Source organism: Hemitrygon akajei, chromosome 6 (assembly GCF_048418815.1).
Source record: "Hemitrygon akajei chromosome 6, sHemAka1.3, whole genome shotgun sequence".
Classification (NCBI taxonomy): domain Eukaryota; kingdom Metazoa; phylum Chordata; class Chondrichthyes; order Myliobatiformes; family Dasyatidae; genus Hemitrygon; species Hemitrygon akajei.
In genome coordinates, this window is record NC_133129.1 from 44,820,261 (window position 1) to 44,842,275 (window position 22,015).

At 41.8% G+C, this 22,015-nt stretch overlaps 1 protein-coding gene across 1 annotated transcript in view; it reads right to left on the bottom strand.

Annotated features, from left to right (window-relative positions):
• hmgcra (3-hydroxy-3-methylglutaryl-CoA reductase a) overlaps positions 1–21,664 on the bottom strand; it is a 44,173-nt gene extending 22,509 nt beyond the window's left edge. The window contains exons 1-8 of the mRNA XM_073048287.1: positions 21,509–21,664; positions 12,258–12,444; positions 9,796–9,907; positions 9,584–9,671; positions 9,094–9,178; positions 8,474–8,579; positions 8,029–8,135; positions 7,706–7,825 (exon numbers count right to left, since the gene is read on the bottom strand). Coding sequence (XP_072904388.1) covers positions 7,706–7,825; positions 8,029–8,135; positions 8,474–8,579; positions 9,094–9,178; positions 9,584–9,671; positions 9,796–9,907; positions 12,258–12,422 — 783 coding nt within the window. The 5' untranslated portion in view covers positions 12,423–12,444; positions 21,509–21,664. The remainder of the gene's footprint in view (positions 1–7,705; positions 7,826–8,028; positions 8,136–8,473; positions 8,580–9,093; positions 9,179–9,583; positions 9,672–9,795; positions 9,908–12,257; positions 12,445–21,508) is intronic.
• Between the last annotated feature and the right edge of the window lie 351 nt (positions 21,665–22,015).

A 22,015-nucleotide genomic window follows, 5' to 3' on the forward strand; every position in this document is an offset into this window, starting at 1 on the left:
TTCTCATCTATATTAATGATTTAGGGGATAATATGGTAAACTGGATAAGCAAATTCGCAGATGACACCAACACTGGGGTATAGTGAAGTGAGGAAGGAAACCAAAGTTACAAGGTTATCTGGACCAACTAGGAAAATGGGCTGAAAAGCAGCAGGTAAATGGTAGGGCTTGGAGGTGTGTGATAAAACAAAGGGATCTGGGAATACAGATCTACAATTCCTTGAAACTGGCATAACTAGGCAGGGTCATAAAGACAGTTTTTGGCACAATGACCTTCATAACATCCCAACTCCTGATTTATGTTGAAGTTTGTGAGGCCAAATTTGGAGCATTATGTGCAGTTCTGAACATCTATTGGCAGGAAAGATCAAAGTGCTTGGAAAATAATGTTGCTAGAACTTGAGGGTTGAGTAACAGGGAACAATTGAATAGGTTAGGAGTTTATTCAATGGAGTGCAGAAGGTGAAGGAAGATCTGAGAGGTATAGCATACAAAATTACAAGGGTATAGATACAGTGAATGCTAGCAGCCTTTATCCACTCAGGTTGGGTGAGACTAGAACTAGAGATTATTGGCTTAAAGTGAAAGATGAAATAAAGTCCAAGGTAAAAGATGAAATATTTAAGGGGAATCTGAGGGGTAACTTCTTCAGAGGGTGGTGCAAGTGTAGAGTAAGCTGCCAGAGGAAAAGGTAGACTGCAAGATCAATAGCAACATTTAAGAAAATTTGGATAGTTACATGGATGAGAGAGGCAAGGAGGGCGATGGTCCAGGTGCGGGTCGATGAGACTATGCAGAAGATGAGACCAGAATGGACTAGGTGGGCTAAAGGCCCTGTTTATGTGCTATAGGACTCTTGACTCTATAGCAGCTGTTACTTAGTTTCTATAAATTTAAAAAAACGAGTTCCAACTTATGCTATTCCAGATTGACTTAGTTTTACCATGTTCAAAAGTATTCAGGATCAAAGACAAGATAACAGGCATCAAGGAGCTACCTTCAGAAGTGGAACTACAATAATCTAACTCAACTGCCTGACTGGATCTTTAACACATAGAAAGCAAACTCAAATGAAGGATAACCTACTTGATCTTATCCTCAATATCCACCTACTGCAGATGTATCTGTCAACAACAACATTTGTGGAGGTGACTAAATTAAGACTTGTTTGTTACACAACAGGCATCCTCTGTCAAGCTATGAGATATTACAATTGTTCAAATGGGACAAATCGGGCAGCTTGAATTAGAGATCCTTGAATTTATGCGCAGCATCAGTAGCAATGTACACCATTTCAACCTGTAACCTTGTGGACCAGCATACAACTTGCTCTCCAAACTTCTCCATTAAGCAGTCTACAAGAAATTCAAATTTAATTATCATTCAACTATATATGAATATAGCCAAATGAAACAGCATTCATCCAGGAAAAGGTGCAAAACACATTATCAGCAGCACATAGCACAAAAAGTACATATGGTTACAGCTGTAGAAAAACATACAGTCACAAAAAACATATAGTTCAAGTGCTTGAGTATCATAACTGTAGAACTGATGGTAAATTGTCCTTGTCCAGCTCGTTCTTCCACCAAGCAAACACCAGAGGGCAGCCCTCACGCCAATGCAGATTCCAGTGCGCCCTGCAGTGGCACTCCCACACTGCTTTGGTGTCTCCTCTCCTAGTCAGCTGCTGCCTTGGTCTAGACCTCGCCATAACCGAGGCATGACAGCTTCCCCACTGCCAGTCTTACCAATGACTTGCACTATTCAATGTTACCAATATCCAACAAGGTCTTGCGATCACATAAGATCAAAAGGCTGAAGACTAGCTTCTGTAACAGCAAGGAAGTGCTGGAAAAAGGTCAAGTATTCAAGGCTGAACATAATTAAGTGCTGCATGTGTTTTAGCATCCACATATTGGAGCCCACCATCAGGCACTATGTTCAACTAGAAATGCCAAGTGGATAACCCATCTTGGCTTCCATCCAAGTTCCCCACCAAAACCAATATTCAAACCAATTTGATTCATTGCACAGGACATTAAACAGTAGTTGAGAGTTCCAAAAAAAAAGCTATTCCGAGCAAGAAGCTGTGAATGGAACAGCGAAGGATTTCCAGAGGGAAGGCATTTTACTGCTCGGGGTCAAAGACAGGCAAGAATGCACAGGCGCATGACATCAGCCAGTAGAGCGGGAAAAGTTTAAAAAGACTGCCATATCCAGCAGGCAGTGGAGTGAGGGGTAGCAGAGTGATAGGGCTCTGGCAGTACCGAAGCAAGGTAGGTTTACCTGTGTTAATTGCTGAAAGGAAGTATGTGTTTAAGGCTGGTTTTCTGTGCTCAGTGTCAGATGTGGGAGGTCCTGGAGTCTCCCAGCCTCCCAGACAGCCATATCTGCACCCGGTGTGTTGAGCTGCAGCTCCTAAGGGACCGTGTTAGGGAACTGGAGATGCATCTCGATGACCTTCGTCTGGTCAGGGAGAGTGAGGAGGTGATAGGCAGGTGCTGGCACCGGGACCACAGGAGACAGATAAGTGGGTTATGGTCAGGAGAGGGAAAGGGAAGAGTCAGGTACTAGAGAGTACCCCTGTGGCTGTACCCCTTGACAATAAGTATTCCTGTTTTGAGTACTGTTGGAGGGGACAGAATACCTGGGGGAAGCAACAGTGGCCGTACCTCTGGCACAGAGTCTGGCCCTGTGGCTCAGAAGGGTAGGGAAAGGAAGAGGAAGGCAGTAGCAATAGGGGACTCTATAGTTAGGGGGTAAGACAGGTGATTCTGTGGGCGCAGGAAAGAAACTCAGATGGTAGTTTGCCTCCAAGATGCCAGGGTCCGGGATGTTTTGGATCGCATCCAAGATATCCTGCGGTGAGAGGGAGAACCGCCAGAAGTCTTGATACATATTGGTACAATGACATAGGTAGGGAAAGGGAAGAGGTCCTGAAAAAAGACCAAAGGGAGTTAGGAAGGAAGTTGAGAAGCAGGACCATAAAGGTAGGAATTTTGGGATTACTGCAACACACGCGACAGTGAGTATAGGAATAGGATGACTTGGAGAATAAATGTGTGGCTGAAGGATTGGAGCGGGGGCAGAGATTCAGATTTCTGGATCATTGGGACTTCTTTTGGGGTAGGTGTGACCGGTACAAAAAGGACGGGTTGCACTTGAATCCCAAGGGGACCAATATCCTGGTGGGGAGGTTTGCCAAGGCTACTGGGGAGAGTTTAAACTAGAATTGCTGGAGGGTGGGAACCGAACTGAAGAGACTGGGGAAGAGGTTGGCTCACAAATAAAGATTGGAGGCAGTGTGCGAGAAAGGATAGGCAGGTGATAAGAGAAGGGACACGCTCAGATTGACGGTTTGAGATGTGTCTATTTTAATGCAAGCAGTACTGTGAACAAAGCAGATGAGCTTAGAGTGTGGATCAGTACTTGGAGCTATGATGTCGTGGCCATGACAGAGTCTCAGATGGCCCAGGGACAGGAATGGTTACTTCAAGTGCCAGGTTTTAGATGTTTCAGAAAGAACAGGGAGGGAGGCAAAAGAACTGGGGGCGTGGCACTTTTGATCACATATAGTGTCATGGCTGCAGAAAACATGGACATCACGGAGGGATTGTCTACGGAGTCTCTTTGGGTGGAGGTTAGGAACAGGAAGGGGTCAATAACTCTACTGGGTGTTTTTTAATAGGCCGCCCAATACTAACAGGGAAACAGATCCTGGAAAGGTATAATAATGAGTTATCATGATGGGAGATTTTAATTTCTCAAATATCGATTGGCATCTCCCTAGAGCGAGGGGTTTAGATGGGGTGGAGTTTGTTAGGTGTGCTCAGGAAGGTTTCTTGACACAATGTGTAGATAAGCCTACAAGAGGAGAGACTGACTACTTGATTTGGTATTGGGAAATGAACCTGATCAGGTGTCAGATCTCAGTGGGAGAGCATTTTGGACATAATTCTATCTCCTTTACAATAGCATTAGAGAGAGATGGGAACAGACAAGTTAGAAAAACATTTAATTGGAGTAAGGGGAATTATGAGGCTATCAGGCAGGAAACTGAAAGCTTAAACTGGAAACAGATGTTCTCAGGGAAAAGTACGGAAGAAATGTGGCAAATGTTCAGGGGATATTTGTGTGGAGTTCTGTATAGGTATGTTCCAATGAGACAGTGAAGTTATTATGGTAGGGTACAGGAACCGTGGTGTACAAAGGCCGTAATGAATCTAGTCAAGAAAAAAAGCTTACAAAAGGTTCAGAGAGCTAGGTAATGTTAGAGATCTAGAAGATTATAAGGCCAACAGGAAGCAGCTTAAGAAGAAAATTAGGAGAGCCAGAAGGGGCCATGAGAAGGCCTTGGCAGGCAGGATTAAGAAAAAACCCCAAGGCATTCTACAAGTATGTGAAGAGCAAGAGGATAAGATGTGAAAGAATAGGACTTATCAAGTGTGACAGTGGGAGAGTGTTTATGGAACCGGAGAAAATAGCAGAGGTACTTAATGAATACTTTACTTCAGTGTTCACTGTGAAAAAGGATCTTGGTGATTGTAGTGATGACTTGCAGCAGACTGAAAAGCTTGAGCATGTAGATATTAAGAAAAAAAAGAGGATGTGCTGGAGCTTTTGAAAGGCATCAAATTGGATAAGTCGGCAGGACCAGACCAGATGTACCCCAGGCTACTGTGGGAGGTGAGGGAGGAGCTTGCTGAGCCTCTGGCAATGATCTTTGCATCATCAATGGGGACGGGAGAAGTTCCAGAGGATTGGAGGGTTGCAGATGTTGTTCCTTTATTCAAGAAAGGGAGTAGTGATAGCCCAGGAAATTCTAGACCAGTGAGATTTACTTCAGTGGTTGGTAAGTTGATGGAGAAGATCCTACAGGCAGGATTTATGAACATTTGGAGAGGTATAATATGATTAGGAATTGTCAGCATGGCTTTGTCAAGGGCAGGTCGTGCCTTAAGAGCCTGATTGAATTTTTTGAGGATGTGACTAAACACATTGATGAAGGAAGAGCAGTAGATGTAGTGTATTTGGATTTCAGCAAGGCATTTGATAAGATACCCCATGCAAGGCTTATTGAAGAAGTAAGGAGACATGGGATCCAAGGGGACATTGCTTTGTGGATCCAGAACTGGCTTGCCCACAGAAGGCAAAGAGTGGTTGTAGACAGGTGATATTCTGCATGGAGGTCGGTGACCAGTGGTGTGCCTCAGGGATCTGTTCTGGGACCCTTACTCTTTGTGATTTTTATAAATGACCTGGATGAGGAAGTGGAGGGATGGGTTAGTAAGTTTGCTGATGACACAAAGGTTGGAGGTGTTGTGGATAGTGTGGAAGGCTGTCAGAGGTTACAGTGGGACATTGATAGGATGCAAACTGGACTGAGAAGTGGCAGATGGCGTTCAACAAGGTAAGTGTGAAGTGGTTCGTTTTGGTAGGTCAAATATTATGGCAGAATCTTGTATTAAATGTAAGACTCTTGGCAGTGTGGAGGATCAGAGGAATCTTGGGGTCCGAATCCACAGGACACCCAAAGCGGCTGCGCAGGTTGACTCTGTGGTTAAGAGGTATATTGGCCTTCATCAATTGTGGAATTGAATTTAGGAGCAGAGAGGTAATGTTGCAACTATATAGGACACTGGTTAGACCCCACTTGGAATACCGTGCTCAGTTCTAGTCGCCGATAGGAAAGATGTGGAAACCATAGAAAGGGTGCAGAGGAGATTCACAAGGATGTTGCCTGGATTGGGAAGCATGCCTTATGAGAATATGTTGAGTGAACTTGGCCTTTTCTCCTTGAAGCAACGGAGGATGAGAGGTGACCTGATAGAGGTGTACAAGATGATGAGAGACATTGATCGTTTGGATAGTCAAGGCTATTTTCCAGGGCTGAAATGGTTGCCACAAGAGGACACAGATTTAAGGAGCTGGGGAGTAGGTACAAAGGAGATGTCAGGGGTAAGTTTGTATGTTTGTTTGTTTTTTTGAAAACAGCAGAGTGGTGAGTGCATGGAATGGGCTGCCAGCAATGGTGGTGGAGGCGGATATGATAGGGTCTTTTAAGAGACTTTTGGATAGGTGCATGGAGCTTGGAAAAATAGTGGGCTATCCTAATAATTTCTAAGGTAGGGACATGTTCCACACAACTTTGTGGGCCGAAGGGCCTGTATTGTACTGTAGGTTTTCTATGTTTCAATCATAATTTTTCAATAATTGGCAGGTAAGTTTAAACTTCATATTTAACTGTGTTTTTAGTCAACCTACATTACTGGCAATGTAAAACAAAAATACCTGATATATTCTGTTCAGAAAAGAAAAAAAGCACACAACTCCAATCCAGCTATTTACCAGTGAAGGTCGTGGAAGGTATTGTTAACATTGCCACCAAGGGACAAAACTCTACCTGAAACTCTGCTCACAGATACCCTATTTGGGTGTTATCAAACCCTTAGCCACACATTATATCATTATGTTTGATCCTAAAATGGATTAGTGAGACAAATACCAAAAGATGGTAAAGCAGTCATTAGGAGCAGTCATGGCATCATTTGGCTGAGTGTGGCATCAAGGGCCATGGTAAAGGCTGGTCATAAGGGGTAAGCTCTCTGATGACTAGATTAATACTTTGTACAACACTACATAGCCCAATTATAATGGCAGAGTTGAGTGCCACTGGAGGTCAATAATATCATCTTCATAATTCCTCAAAGCAATGCCCTAGTCACAGCTACCCTGAGCTGATTAAATAACTTTCATTCTGTTGCCAGTTCAGAAACAGGATGTTTTTACAAACATTGAAATCAATTAAGAAAGCATGATACAGACCAGCATGCAGCAAAGCTTAGATAATACATAACTCTTGGGTTAATCTGTGGCATAAAAGCTATTTATCATTCAAGTGCCTGACAATAACATTTTCTCCAAGTCTAGCACCAAAACTGCAAATTCACTCAGCTGCTTCCCCCCTACAAAAATCAACATCCAGGCAGTCAACCATTCGATTAGAAATTCAAATGCAAATCAACAGAAACACTGACAAGGTCAAAGCCTGGGTGACTTACCTCCTTTCAGTCTGAATACTTCCACCATTTACACATAATTATTTTCTCTTTCCTGGAAAAGTTCAGCTCCAACAAATTTTTAAGAAATTGCATACCTTCCAGGAAAAGCAGCCCAATTAATCAGCATCCCGTCCACCAAAAATAAACCACATCCGTTGTTCGTACAGCATTTACAAAACGCATTGCAGCCCCTAGCCCACTTCAGCGTTACCACTCAAGCCTAGAATACTGTACATATCAGATGGATAGGAATATCATTTTGTGCAACTTCCCCTCATAACTGCACATGTTCCTTATTTGGAAATGCAATATTGTTACATCATTATAACCATGTATACGCTCAAACTTACTCAGCAACACTACAAAAATACCTTCACCAGAAGCAGATACAGGACAGGATGGGAGCTCTTAAAAGGCACTTAGATACTGATTACAAGTCATAAATCAAACAATTAAAAATATCAATAATGTAGTGGCAGAACACCAGAAAATATCCATGACTAGATTGTTAGTTCTTAGGAAATCACTGTGTAATAATATTCTCAGGAGGCTGACACTGTTTCAACACAAACTTTGGCAAGGCAAATTTATCAGCTAGCCAATTACCATATTTTAACCAGTAAATAACTTTAAGTACTGACCATGATGACTTTCACTCTCTGTGTTACAGGATTCGGTTTGTTATCCTCCTCTTCTTCCAAAACCCGAGCAAAATGTCCAAGCTGCCAGATTGGACGACCTTCACGACTTTCTCGGGAAAGCTAGGAGAAACTTGATATTTAATCATCGTGGTTCTTCGATTTTCAAGAAGCAGAGATCATTTATTATGATTGCATAAACAGTTCACATCTCACAAGCAAGCTAACTTTATACATTTGTCTGAAATAATGCTACTCCAGAAGGAGCTCATTAACAATCATTAAAATCCTGCCAGCACAATTGGAAAATCTTATGTCATTCTTACCTCTAATACCAGGGAGACGCAAGCTGGGAAAAACGTCATGAAGACAAGGTAGTTTGCCAATACTGACATACAGCCAAAGCAACACATGATTTCTAGCTGACGCACACCTAAAAGGAAGAGGTTAAAAGGCATTTACCTATCCTGATGTTCCTGTTAATATCCAATAACTTTTAATGCCAAAACTTTAAAAATTTGGTGTTGAAATGGTATGAAAAAATGTTTTTGTCTTCAACCCTCAATTCCCCCTTAGGAATATTTCAGAGCAATGCCAAGTTGATTACACATTCATAAAATTGCAGTTTCACACCTACACTTGGTCACAGAGTAGAACTTGGTAAGGTTTAATATATTTTAGCACATCCCTCTAAACTTCAAATTTTCAGCAACTTCCAATTAAATCAGTGTGGAAAAACACAAGGACAAGAAAATGAAGTTGGCAACTTACCAGACATAGTACCAACACCTATTACAAGACATTCCACAAGAGCATCAAGAGTGAAGGTAGGACCTAAAATAGCCATTCCACGTGCAATGTTTTCCCTTACTTCATCCTGTAGATCGAAATACATTTAGGAATGTTTATTTCCACAGAAACCCAGATTCTCAAACACTCCAAATCTTCAAATTTTGCATTTTGTAGAACTTCAAAATATTCTTGCATCAGAATATTATCAAAGTAAACAGACTACATAATTATTTTGCCCATTGGTGCTAAGTATGGAACACATATCAAATTTCATACTGCAATATATAAAAGTTGCTAAAATGACTAGAATTGTGATGCAAATTATTAGGAATGGCAAGTTTGTTTAAATCATTTAATATTATTAATTAGAAAAAAAGCAGCATTTCTTCTGGTTTACACATGAAATGAGAAACTCAAGTAAACTACAATATCAATTTTATCCTTAGCACACCTAATTAAATACCAAAATGTGAAGGAATAAAATCGCATCATTACTAAAGGAATTGTATTGTTGTAGGCAATGCTCAGACTGCATATATCAAATAATTTTCATCCATCTTTTGTGAAAGATTTGTCAAGTATATATATCAGCACTTTACCTGGCAGTTGGAGCTCAATGCAAACTTGGCCAAAGCACTGGCTTTTGATAGATCAATCAATAGCAAGAAGAAAGGCAAGGCTTCACTGAAAAAGGAATTTAGGAGTTAGCCTTGGTAGAAATGATCCTGCAAGTTTCAAAGATAAAATTCATAGATACTTTGAACTTGTAGCTTTCTGATTCAGATCAGGAGAATGCTACCAAAAAGCTGATCTGGAGCCATTTAAGTACAAGAAAGAAAAGTGGTGGAGGCACCATTTTAAGAATGTCTACTATCTTCTTTACCAAAGGAACCCAGATGTTCCTCAGGCTTGCTTTCAAATAATTAACAATGCAATAAAAAGACTTAACTAAACTACACCGTGTCAACCTCAGACTAGCTAAATACATTTAACACATGCATCCAAAACAAAGATAGTTATAAAGGAAGTCTGAATACATATCTAAAATATTCAAGAAAAGCAAAATATATTTATAATAATTGTACTCACTTGAGACCAGTCAGTTCTTTATCCAAAAAGTGGATTACAACTGTGCTGAAAACAAAGCTGGAGAAGATGGTGAAGAGACCAGCAATCCCTAAAGAAAGATCAACTTATAAATGCAGTTGCAGGAAATAATGATAAAATAGATACCGCATATGTCACATACAAGTATTAGTTTAGACTCAATGGAAATGTTAAATATTGTACTTGGACCTTACCTAGCATATATTTAGAACCAAGTTGGCGCAGATTCTGGAATTGGAAGTATATATACAAGATTGCAAAACAGCGAGTAATAGTCAGGATTATGATATCACTGCTCAATATCTCCTGAGAAAACAAGAACAATATTTTATCAGAAAATATTTTTTGCCCCTAAACAGTTGTGAATACAAAAAAAATTGGAAAATAAAACCTTAGTAAGTTCAAGCATTTGTGAAGAGGATTTTATTGTTGGCATTTTATTTGATATTCCTTTATTGGAAGTGTCATTTTCTAATACACAAGGAACTGCTAGTTATCCAAAATTGTTGAAATCCTCTATTACCACAATTTCATTACCTCCATCTTAACAGTTGAGTGGGGGTGGACAATTAAGCAACAAATGAAAGAAAGCAGCTTGAACAGATTTCTATCAACAATGGTAGAGCCAAAAGTCCTAAACTCAAGATTCAAACTTTTGCATCCATGTTTAGTCAATACTCAGTGAATATTCCATCTTAGCTTCTTTCCCATGGGCCCAAACACAACAGAAGCTAATCTTCTCACTTTGATCCGCTCCAATGTAATACACAAGTCCACAGGATTTGGTTACAGTACTGAGTTCAAGTGACAGGATAACGGATGCTATTTACTTGAATTAACAGAAATCATTTAACAAGGTGCCACACAAAAGGCTGTTAAAGAGCAAATGGTAATACAGAAAAGATACTAGCATCAACAGAGAATGGCTGACTGGCAGAAGGCAAAGTGTGGAAATAAATGTTTTTTCCCCTTCGTTGACTGCTAGTGACCAATGGTGACAAGAAGTAGTTGATGTTCAGCCTGCTACTTTTCACATTGCATGTTAATGCTCTAGCTACACAACTGAAGGCTTTGTGGCTAAGTTTATGAATGATACAAAGATAGGGCAAGGGGCAGGTAGTGTTGAGGAAGCAGTAAGTGTGCGGAAGGAAGTTGGGCAGAATAAGAACAATGGGCAAAGCAGTGGCAGATGGAATATTGTGTACTGAAGTGTATAGTTGTGCACTTTGGTAAATATTCATTCATTTGCTAATATTCATTTCAAGAAGACCAGAATATTAATGCAAGGATGTAATGCTGAGACTTTAAGGCATTGACCATATTTGGGGTACTGCGAGCAGTTTTGGGCCCCATTTCCAAGAATGGTTGTGCTGACATTGGAGGAAGTTTACAAGAATGATCCCAGGAATGAAAGGATTAACATATGAGGAGCATTTGATGGCTCTGGGTCTCTACTTATTAGAGTCTAAAAGAATGATGGGAATTTATTTACCCAGAAGGTAATGAATCTGTGGAAATTATTGTCACGGATGGCTCTGGAGGCCAAGTCATTGGGTATATTTAAAGCTGAGGACGATAGGCTCTTGTTTAGTCGGGGTGTCAAAAGTTATGGGGAGAAGGCAGGAGAGTGGGGATGAGAGGGAAAGTAAATCAGCTACAAGTGAATGGCAGGGCAAGCTTGCTGGGACAAATGCCCTAATCCTGCTCCCATTTCTTATGGTCTAACTCAGGATCATCCATACTGCATTTGGTTTCTCCAATATAAAGCACAAGGACAGAATTCAGTACACAAAAGCAACAATGCAAAGTGAATTACTACATCACCTGGAAAGGGTTTTTGAGTCCCTTGATGGTGATCGAAGTGATAAAACAATGTGTGCACCGTTCCATGCAACAGTGAGAAAGGATGTTGATGGGAGTTTGCTGGAAGTGGGGATGGTGGTGGCATCACATTGAAGGTAGCAAAATCACTTGAATGGGTAGGGTAGTGAGGTAGAATGCACGCAGAAAATAACCTGCCTTTGTTCTGGATGGGAGGAGAGACTACGTGAAGGTGCAGAGTCCCATCAGCTTTGTTGAAGAGGCAACCGGAGTTGATGAAGAATAAAAAAAAATTGGGAATGCTCATGTGAAAGATGCTACCAGCACAATAATTAAAACATAGAGCAAAAGATCTGGAGAATGTTAATTGATTTTATTTATTTCTAGAACTGCTGCTTAACCTGAAAGCTTGCAGCATTGTTTTTAGTTCAAATTTCCATCATCCGAATGAAAAACTGAATTGAAATTGAACAGAATTAAAAATAGGTTGAAACAAAAAGATTCTGAAAATCTACCCCAGTAAAGTTATTCCTTCCACTTATAAAACTCTTAGTAATACTAAACATGAAGAATTTACATTCATTTTCCTTAAGACTATAAAAAGCAGTTTTTCAGGAAACATGACTGAATTCAAAATCAATTTCATTTGTGAGCCTTGAAATTGAATCTAAGAATGATCTTCAAGCTTTAAATCTATTTCAATTGTACATAAAATGTAACCTTGGCAAAAGGGGACAAAAATTTAAAAATTGATCAAAAATAAATCTGACTCATTAATTTGCTTAAATGAGGCATGGTAAAAATATCCCTTTATTATTTCTAATAGTGTGCTTACCTCTTCAATCTTTGGACATTCAAAATTCCACCCACAAATCTGATTATTACCAGTAAACATATTCATGGACATCATGCAGATAGTGACTGTAACCGTTCCCACAATCACCTCCCAAGGATGAGAGGCTACAAAAAGTCCATGCATGCGAAACAACCTGGACAACATTTTTCCTTTCCTGTACTTTAACCTGTTTAGAGTAGAAGAAAGTATAATTAGTAAACATAACAACAAGTTAAAAATGTCAGAATTACAGTAATTGATTATCATAAGGAAATTTGACATAATACTAACAAATATACTGTATTCTTGTTCTTAAGGATAATGAAATCTAATCTTTCCACAGCCCAAAGATAGGTAAGACATTGATTTCTAACCTCTATCTTACTCTGAATTAGTCACCAAGAAAGGAATACAGTTCAAATGATTAGCTTCTCAACTGGTGAAATATTTTAATCTGCTCAGTGCATGTTCATGTAAACATTAGCACAAAAAGCTATCTTAAACTCACATGTACATTAGCAAGTTTCAACATATCATTTGACTTCATAACTTTCGTTTTTGCTGATCTTTAAAGAAAACAAGTTTATACATGGAACCTGGCAATTTGAGGCAACAAGACAATTCTTCAATTATTTGAAGCATAGTCAAACTTGTCAACATTTTCAGTAATCATTGCTAAAAAAAACATTTTAATAATCCGTACACTTTTCCTAACCACTATTGATAGGCACTAAAAGGACTAAAAATAGCTCTGCACCAGAAACCAAAGTACAAAAGTGGAGTGCTACAAACTATTTTATTGACACAGTTGACAATAAATTCACCAGAAAAGGAGGTACTTAATATAATGAAGTCCATTATATATTCTTTTGTTGTTTTATAGTAAAGATCATAGTGGGGAAAACTATAGACCTACAGGACAGATAATACAAAATTTAAAGCTGGGCTCCCAACCTTTTTTATGCCATGGACAAACACCATAAAGCAAAGTTCAACACATCACAGTTGGAAACCCCCCTTTTCAAGAGTCCTCCCTGGACTCATCTTTTACAATTACTTTCAGAAGTACATTCTGTTATGGATGACACAAGAGTCCGATTATTAAACAATGACTCAATAATCACCAAGCAGTGGTTTGCTGTGCTCTGAGGGCTTTGTACACGTTTGTTTACAGAGTTATCAGAAGAGGACACATGTTTCTAAAAATTTGAGCCTGTGTTTGCCTGCATTAGAACCTCCACAGTGTCCCAGTTAGTGGTGCCCTTCTTGGTCCCTGTGGATCATGTCTTCATATCACCAGTCTGTAGTTCTCGTTTGGGGGAACATCAAACAGACAGGGCATAAACAACTGAAACCAAGTTATCAATATTCTCCACCATCCTAATTCTGAATTGTCTTACTGCTAATTTCTCACCAACTATCAGTGACAAAAATAACTGCTTTTTGAACACAAACACATGCAACTGACACCATTTAAAATCTGTTTGCTCTGAGCACTGTCGTGTCTAATGGCCACACAAGAATATGCAATTGATGCTAGTTAGAAACTGATCAGCAAGTCTCCTGTCTCAATTAAACAGCATAATGTCTCAAATAAATAAAAGGAACCTCGCCTATTTTCTCGATTAGTTTTTGCTTTAAGAATTGCCCCAAAAAGCATTTACCCTGATTAACCAATGGCCCAATTAACTGACTGTACTGTCAATCAATGTACTGTCAGAAACCAGATCAGATTCACTATGTATACAACACATAGAGTAGTTTATATTCATGGAGAAGCTGACCACTGTGTGTTAACCCAGTTTTGTCTTATGGCAAGCAACTTTAATGATACCTGCACTTTTTTTTTGTTATCCGTGTAGAGTCTATGCCCCTATTCCTTGTGAATAAGGGGACTTAATAGCATAACTCTGACAAGATTCTCTCCTTACCTTGTCCCATGAGACGGCGCAGCACAGCAGCAGTGGCCTTTCAGACCTAGTGTTACTTTAATTTAATTTTCTAATTTAAGTTTGATACACAATTTTCGATTCCGGCACATGGATAACAGAGCGACTATCTACCATCGCCAGAAACTACTACAATATAGAGATCACCCAAAAACAAACCTTCACGAAGATCTGCTGGTTAAATTACGTGACCTCGGCTTGCGGAGGGGAATGGGCCTACAATCCTCGGAGTCGCCTGAAGCTGGAGACGCTGTAAGCGATGTGCAAGGAAACAGAAGCGAGGCAAGCGGGCAGGGGTCCGTGCCAGGCAAAAAGCAAACCCTAGCCGGCCGGCTCTCCCGTCTATTCTGCTCTCCAATGTCCGCTCCCTGGACAATAAATTGGACTACATCCGACTCCAACGAAATATTCGGCAGGAGTACACAGTCTGTTGTGTGTATGTTTTCACAGAGACATGGCTCACTGATGGAATTTCGGATGCCGCTGTTCAGCTGGACGGGCTCGCCTTGTTTCAAGCAGACAGGGATGCAGCTCTCTCTGGTAAGACTCGTATGTTTACATTAACACAGAATGGTGTAAGAACTCTGTGCTGGTTTCCAGATACTGCTCATCGTTAATGGAGTTTGTGGCTGTTAGATGCAGACCATTTTGTTTGCCACGGGAATTCACCTCTGTCCTTATATTTGGTGTGTACATTCCCCCCAGTGCTAATGCTAAGGAGGCGCTCTGTGAACTCTATAGGGCTATTAGCGAACTGCAGAATGCACACCCTGGTGGACTGTTTATTGTTGCCAGTGATCTTAACCATGCGAACCTTAAGTCAGTGCTCCCCAAATTCCATCAGTATGTGGACTTTGCAACAAGGGGGGGGAGAATGTGTTGGACCTTGTTTACACAAACATTCCCGGCGTGTACCGAGCAGAGCCCCGCCCCCACGGTTACTCAGACCACATCTCTGTTATGCTAATCAGACAGACTTTATTGATCCCGAGGGAAATTGGGTTTTGTTACAGTCGCGCCAACCAAGAACAGTGTAGAAATATAGCAATATAAAACCATGAATAATTAAATAATAATTAAATTATGCCAAGTGGAAATAAGTCCAGGACCAGCCTATTGGCGCAGGGTGTCTGACACTCCAAGGGAGGAGTTGTAAATTTTGATGGCCACAGGTAGGAATGACTTCCTATGACACTCAGTGTTACATCTTGGTGGAATGAATCTCTGGCTGAATGTACTCCTGTGCCTAACCAGTACATTATGGAGTGGATGGAAGACATTGTCTAAGATGGCATGCAACTTGGACAGCATCCTCTTTTCAGACACTACTGTCAGAGAGTCCAGTTCCACCTCCACAACATCACTGGCCTTACGAATAAGTTTGTTGATTCTGTTAGTGTCTGCTACCCTCAGCCTGTTGCCCCAGCACACAACAGCAAACATGATAGCACTGGCCACCACAGACTCGTAGAACATCCTCAGCATCGTCCGGCAGATGTTAAAGGACCTCAGTCTCCTACAGACCGCTCGTCAGGTGCTCCAGAGCAGTTCAGAAGCAGGTGAAAACCTGGCCAGCAGGAGCCATCTCTGCTCTTCAAGACTGCTTTGAGCACACTGACTGGCACATGTTCAGGGAGGCTGCAACTGATGGCGACTCTACCAACTTAGATGAGTACACAGCATCAGTGACCAGCTACATCAGCAAGTGCATTGATGATGTTACTCTGTCCAAGACTGTCACTATACACGCTAACCAGAAGCCATAGATGACCACGGAGGTGCGTGCACTGCTGAGGACCCGCGACTCCGCCTTCAGAGCAGGCAACAAGACATCCCTAACAGCAAGGGCCAAACTGTCTCGGGCCATCAGAGGAGCAAAGCGTGGACACATCCAGCGAATCCACAGCCACTTTCAGGACAGCGGTGATAAGCGGCGCATGTGGAAGAGCATTCAGGACATCACCAACTACAGGACAACATCACCTGACTGTGCAGGTGATGCCTCCCTCCCAGATGTGAATAACTTCTATACCCTTTTTCAGGCGGAAAATGACGTGGCGGCAAGGAAGTCCACCCCTCCTACAAATGACCAGGTGCTGTGTCTCACCGTGGCCGATGTGAGAAGAACCCTCCGCAGGATCAACCCACGGAAGGCTGCTGGACCAGACAACATTCCTGGTAGAGTGCTCAGAGGATGTGCAGACCAGCTAGCAGATGTTCTCACTGACATCTTCAACATCTCCCTGAGCAGCGCCACCGTTCCAACGTGCTTCAAGGCCGCCATCATCGTCCCTGTGCTGAAGTCTTCAGTGTCCTGCCTAAATGACTACCGTCCTGTTGCACTCATATCCATCATGAAATGTTTCGAGAGGCTCGTCATGAGGCATATCAAGACCCTTGCTGCCCCCTCACTGGACCCCCTGCAGTTTGCGTACTGTCCCAACCACTCAACAGTCAACGCCATTGCCATCACCCTCCACCTGGACAAAAAAGACACATAAGTTCGGATGCTGTTCATAGACTTCAGTTCAGCATTCAACACAATCATCCCTCAGAAACTGATTGGAAAGCTGAGCCTACTGGACCTGAACACCTCCCTCTGCAGCTGGACCCTAGACTTCCTGACTGGGAGACCTCAGTCAGTTTGGATCGGGAGCAGCATCTCCAACACCATCACACTGAGCATGGGGTTCCCCCCAAGGCTGTGTGCTCAATCCACTGCTGTTCACTCTGCTGACCCACGACTGTGCTGCAACACACAGCTTGAACCACATCATCAAGTTTGCCAATGACACGACCGTGGTGGGTCTCATCAGCAACAATGAGTCAGCTTACAGAGAGGAGATGCAGTGGCTAACGGACTGGTGCAGAGTCAATAACCTGTCTCTGAATGTGAACAAAACAAAAGAGATGGTTGTTGACTTCAGGAGGGCACAGAGCGACCACTCCCCGCTAAACATCGATGGCTCCTCGGTAGAGATCATTAAGAGCACCAAATTTCTTGGTGTTCACTTAGCTGAGAATCTCACCTGGTTCCTCAACACTAGCTCCATAGCAAAGAAAGCCCAGCAGCATCTCTACTTTCTGCGAAGGCTGAGGAAAGTCCATCTCCCACCCTCCATCCTCATCACATTCTACAGGGGCTATATTGAGAGTATCCTGAGCAGCTGCATCACTGCGTGGCACGGAAACTGCACCATCTCAGATCGCAAGACCCTGCAGCGGATAGTGAGGTCAGCTGAGAAGATCATTGGGGTTTCTCTTTCCGCCATTACGGACATTTACACTACACGCTGCATCTGCAAAGCAAACAGCATTATGAAGGACCCCACACACCCCTCATACAAACTCTTCTCCCTCCTGCTGTCTGGGAAAAGGCACTGAAGCATTCCGGCTCTCATGACCAGACTATGTAACAGTTTCTTCCCCCAAGCTAACAGACTCCTCAATACCCAGAGCCTGGACTGACACCTTGCCCTATTGTCTTGTTTATTATTTATTGTAATGCCTGCACTGTTTTGTGCACTTTATGCAGTCCTGGGTAGGTCTGTAGTCTAGTGTAGTTTTTTTTTTGTGTTTTTTTTTTTACGTAGCTCAGTCTAGTTTTTGTACTGTGTCATAGAACATAGAATAGTACAGCACATTACAGGCCCTTCGGCCCACAATGTTGTGCCGACCCTCAAACCCTGCCTCACATATAACCCCCCACCTTAAATTCCTCCATATACCTGTCTAGTAGTCTCTTAAACTTCACTAGTGTATCTGCCTCCACCACAGACTCAGGCAGTGCATTCCACGCACCAACCACTCTGAGTGAAAAAAAACTTCCTCTAATATCCCCTTTGAATTTCCCTCCCCTTACCTCAAAGCCATGTCCTCTTGTACTGAGCACTGGTGCCCTGGGGAAGAGGTGCTGGATGTCCACTTTGTCTATTCCTCTTAATATCTTGTACACCTCTATCATGTCTCCTCTCATCCTCCTTCTCTCCAAAGAGTAAAGCCCTAGCTCTCTTAAACTCTGATCATAATGCATACTCTCTAAACCAAGCAGCATCCTCATAAATCTCCTCTGTACCCTTTCCAATGCTTCCACATCCTTCCTATAGAGGCGACCAGAACTAGACACAGTACTCCAAGTGTGGCCTAACCAGAGTTTTATACAGCTGCATCATTACATCGCGACTCTTAAACACTATCCCTCGACTTATGAAAGCTAACACCCCATAAGCTTTCTTAACTACCCTATCTACCTGTGAGGCAACTTTCAGGGATCTGTGGACATGTACCCCCAGATCCCTCTGCTCCTCCACACTCCCAAGTATCCTGCCATTTACTTTGTACTCTGCCTTGGAGTTCATCCTTCCGAAGTGTAACACCATGGTCCTGAAAAAAACGTTATCTCATTTTTACTGTGCACTGTACCAGCAGTTATGGTCGAAATGACAATAAAAAGTGACTGGACTTGACTTGATTTACCTCTGATGTATTTAAACAATAAGCATCTTTTGAAATTCACAATACTGTACCACGAATTATTAACAGTTATCAATATGTCAGATCAAACACTAGGTATTTTAGCTACTTATACTTTTGTTACACTGGTTGATGCGTATGCCATACAAGGATACCAGAGAGAAAAAAACTGCAGGTTTCTGGTCATGACTCAAAGCACAAGAATCCATGTTCTCTCTTGAAAAAGAATTCGCAATGAATAAGAATCCATTGATCAGATGTTACCCATGGATATACAACTGCCATAGCCATAGAATCACTGAAAAATACAGCATAGAAACAGACCCTTCAGTCCATCTAGTCCATGCCGAGCCATTTAAACCTACCCCATCAACCTATAGTCATAGAAAAATACAGCATGAACAGGCCTTTCGGCCCATCATGTGAAATAAACTATTCTGAAATTAATAAATAAGGTAATACTTTAAGGAAATAGCAGAGCTAACAAGCTATATTTGAATCAAAGCTTAATCATGCTGCAAAAATATGGCAGACAAATACTGCAAGCAATATTTTATTTAAAGATACAGAGCTGTAACAGACCCTTCAATGTCCATTCAATGTCTGCAGTGAGATGCTGAAGATGTTCTATAGGTCAGTTGTTGAGAGCGCCCTCTTCTTTGTGGTGGCGTGTTGGGGAGGAAGCATTAAGAAGAAGGACGCCTCACGTCTTAATAAGCTGGTAAGGAAGGCGGGCTCTGTCGTGGGCAAAGTACTGGAGAGTTTAGCATCGGTAGCTGAGCGAAGGGCGCTGAGTAGGCTACGGTCAATTATGGAAAACCCTGAACATCCTCTACATAGCACCATCCAGAGACAGAGAAGCAGTTTCAGCGACAGGTTACTATCAATGCAATGCTCCTCAGACAGGATGAAGAGGTCAATACTCCCCAATGCCATTAGGCTTTACAATTCAACTGCCAGGACTTAAGAACTTTTTTTAAAGCTATTATTAATGCTTTTTGAGTTAGTGATTTAGATGCATATCATATTATTACTGAGTTAAGTATTGTATGTAATGAGTTTTTGCTACAACAAGTGTATGGGACATTGGAAAAAATGTTGAATTTCCCCATGGGGATGAATAAAGTATCTATCTATCTATCTATCTATCTATCCTTCTAGTTCAATGATGCCATGCTGCCCAATTACACCCATGTGACCAATTAACCTACTAAGTCATGTGTCTTTGGAATGTTGGAGAAAACTGAAACACCCAGAAGCCCACGCAGTCATTGAACCCAGATCACCGGCACAGTAATAGCATTACACTAACCACTCGACTATCATGCCATCTCAAAAATTACTGAAAGGATTTTGTTACAGCAAATCAAATTGCCAGCAGTACCATGAAAACAGGGTGTGAGGCAGAAATAAATTTTTAACTTTTGAATGGAATTAATGATCCTACTCAGTGCACGTCAAGTTCAATAACTAAAATATTACCGAAAACTCCAAAAAACATCTATTAGCAGATAAAATAAATGATGCTTGATTTTTTTTTTTAATTTGCCAAATTTTATTTTCCAGAGTGGATGGCACAGTAGTGCAGCCAATAGACCTGCCTCAACTCCAGTGACTAGGTTCCAATCCAATGCCATCTTTATGGGAATATGTATTTTTTCTGCGACCATATGGTTTTTTCAGGAAGTTCTGGTTCCTCCTACGTCTCAAAGGTGTGCAGGTTGGGGGTGGGGGGCATAACTGACCATTGTATATTATATCTAGTGTACAGATGACTGGCAGATTCTGAGGGGGATGACAAGGATGTGGGGTAAATAAAATGGAATTAGTGTCTGATGGTCAGCACCGTCCTGTGAGATCTCTAGAAATTATATCCATTGTATATTTTCTTTCCTCTCTCTAGCAAATGACAAAAATATAAAAGATACAAATTTTTCCTGTCATAAATTTACATGGGGCACATTTGACAACAGCAGGATATTCTTAATATAGCAAGTTGCATTCTGCTGAATCACATTGAAAACATATATATGTAAAATTGAGGATTCCGAATCGGAGAACTGTATTGAAGGAAACAGCCCACTACTGTTAATGCAAAACATAAGAATTTAATAATTTCACTTTGTTAATTCCAATTACAAACGGAGTCATTATTCCGTAATGATTGATAAGGCTCGGGAAAATCACAGCAGCTTTCAAATGCAATGCAAGTGTAAATGGCTACCTTTTATTTGCCTGAAATGGGATTGTGCCAAGAAAGAAAAACAGATTAAAGTATATTGCACAGCTGCATCTTTTAGCCAGTTCTGAACGAGAATTTTGTCGAACAACATACATCAACACTGAATCGCTATATCCAAAATTCAGATATTTTGAAAACATTTAGCTTTACGTGCACTTGCCGCTGTTTAAAGGGGCAATGAACATTGTTACCCGTTGGAATTGTGACGATGGAGATGCGGCACACGATTTCAGGACACGGGTTTGAAGCAAACAGAGATGATGTGCAAAAACTAATTACCAGAGGATACAGTGAATGAGTACCAATTTCAAGGCCCAGCGATACCGCAGATCCTTCCCGTTCAGGTAGAGAGAGACAGCTGCAAGGTGGACTTTCTGGGGACGGGATGCGGATGAGCCTCCACAACCGGGCCCGAGACATTAGAGTGAAGAGACAAGCAGCGACCAAGTACCCAGTACAATTACCAAAGTCTAAGAGGCATCAATTACCTCACAGACGCCGGCTTCCATCAGGACCCTAGATAGGCCTGCCTGCCGCGGCGCCTACAAACAAGACAATACTTCTTTAAAAGTGGTCACCTTACTCACCCAGGCTCAGAGAAGATCCAAGACTCAAATCGGCCACCGACCAGCTCCCGAGTGTTGCTACGGTTCCAGCCGGGAGGCTACAACAAAAGATGGCACCTATCGTCCGATCCTAACCTCGCCCTGACTGGCTGAAGAAACCGAACGCGGATGTCACGCCTCTCCGGATTGGAAATCACTCTGACAGTCGGGATCTTGCGAGGTCGAAGAACCAATAAGCCCTGAGGTTTGGGTCTACATCCGTCCTGATTGGTCCAAAGGAAGCAGACGCACGAGAACTTCCGATCTCCGGCAGGGGCATAGCTTCATATTGAGTTATGTCACGTTTCTACACTATCTAGTTATCGAGGGAGAGAACGCCCTTCCTCGAACTCTGTACGCCGCCAGTAAAGCAGTAATGTAAGAACTGCAGCTGCCAAATAGCGCACAGAAAGCACCGATAGTGCTCATAAATCGCTGAAATTTTTGAACCATTATGCCCGATGAGCGTCTCCGGGGAAGTCCCAAAGA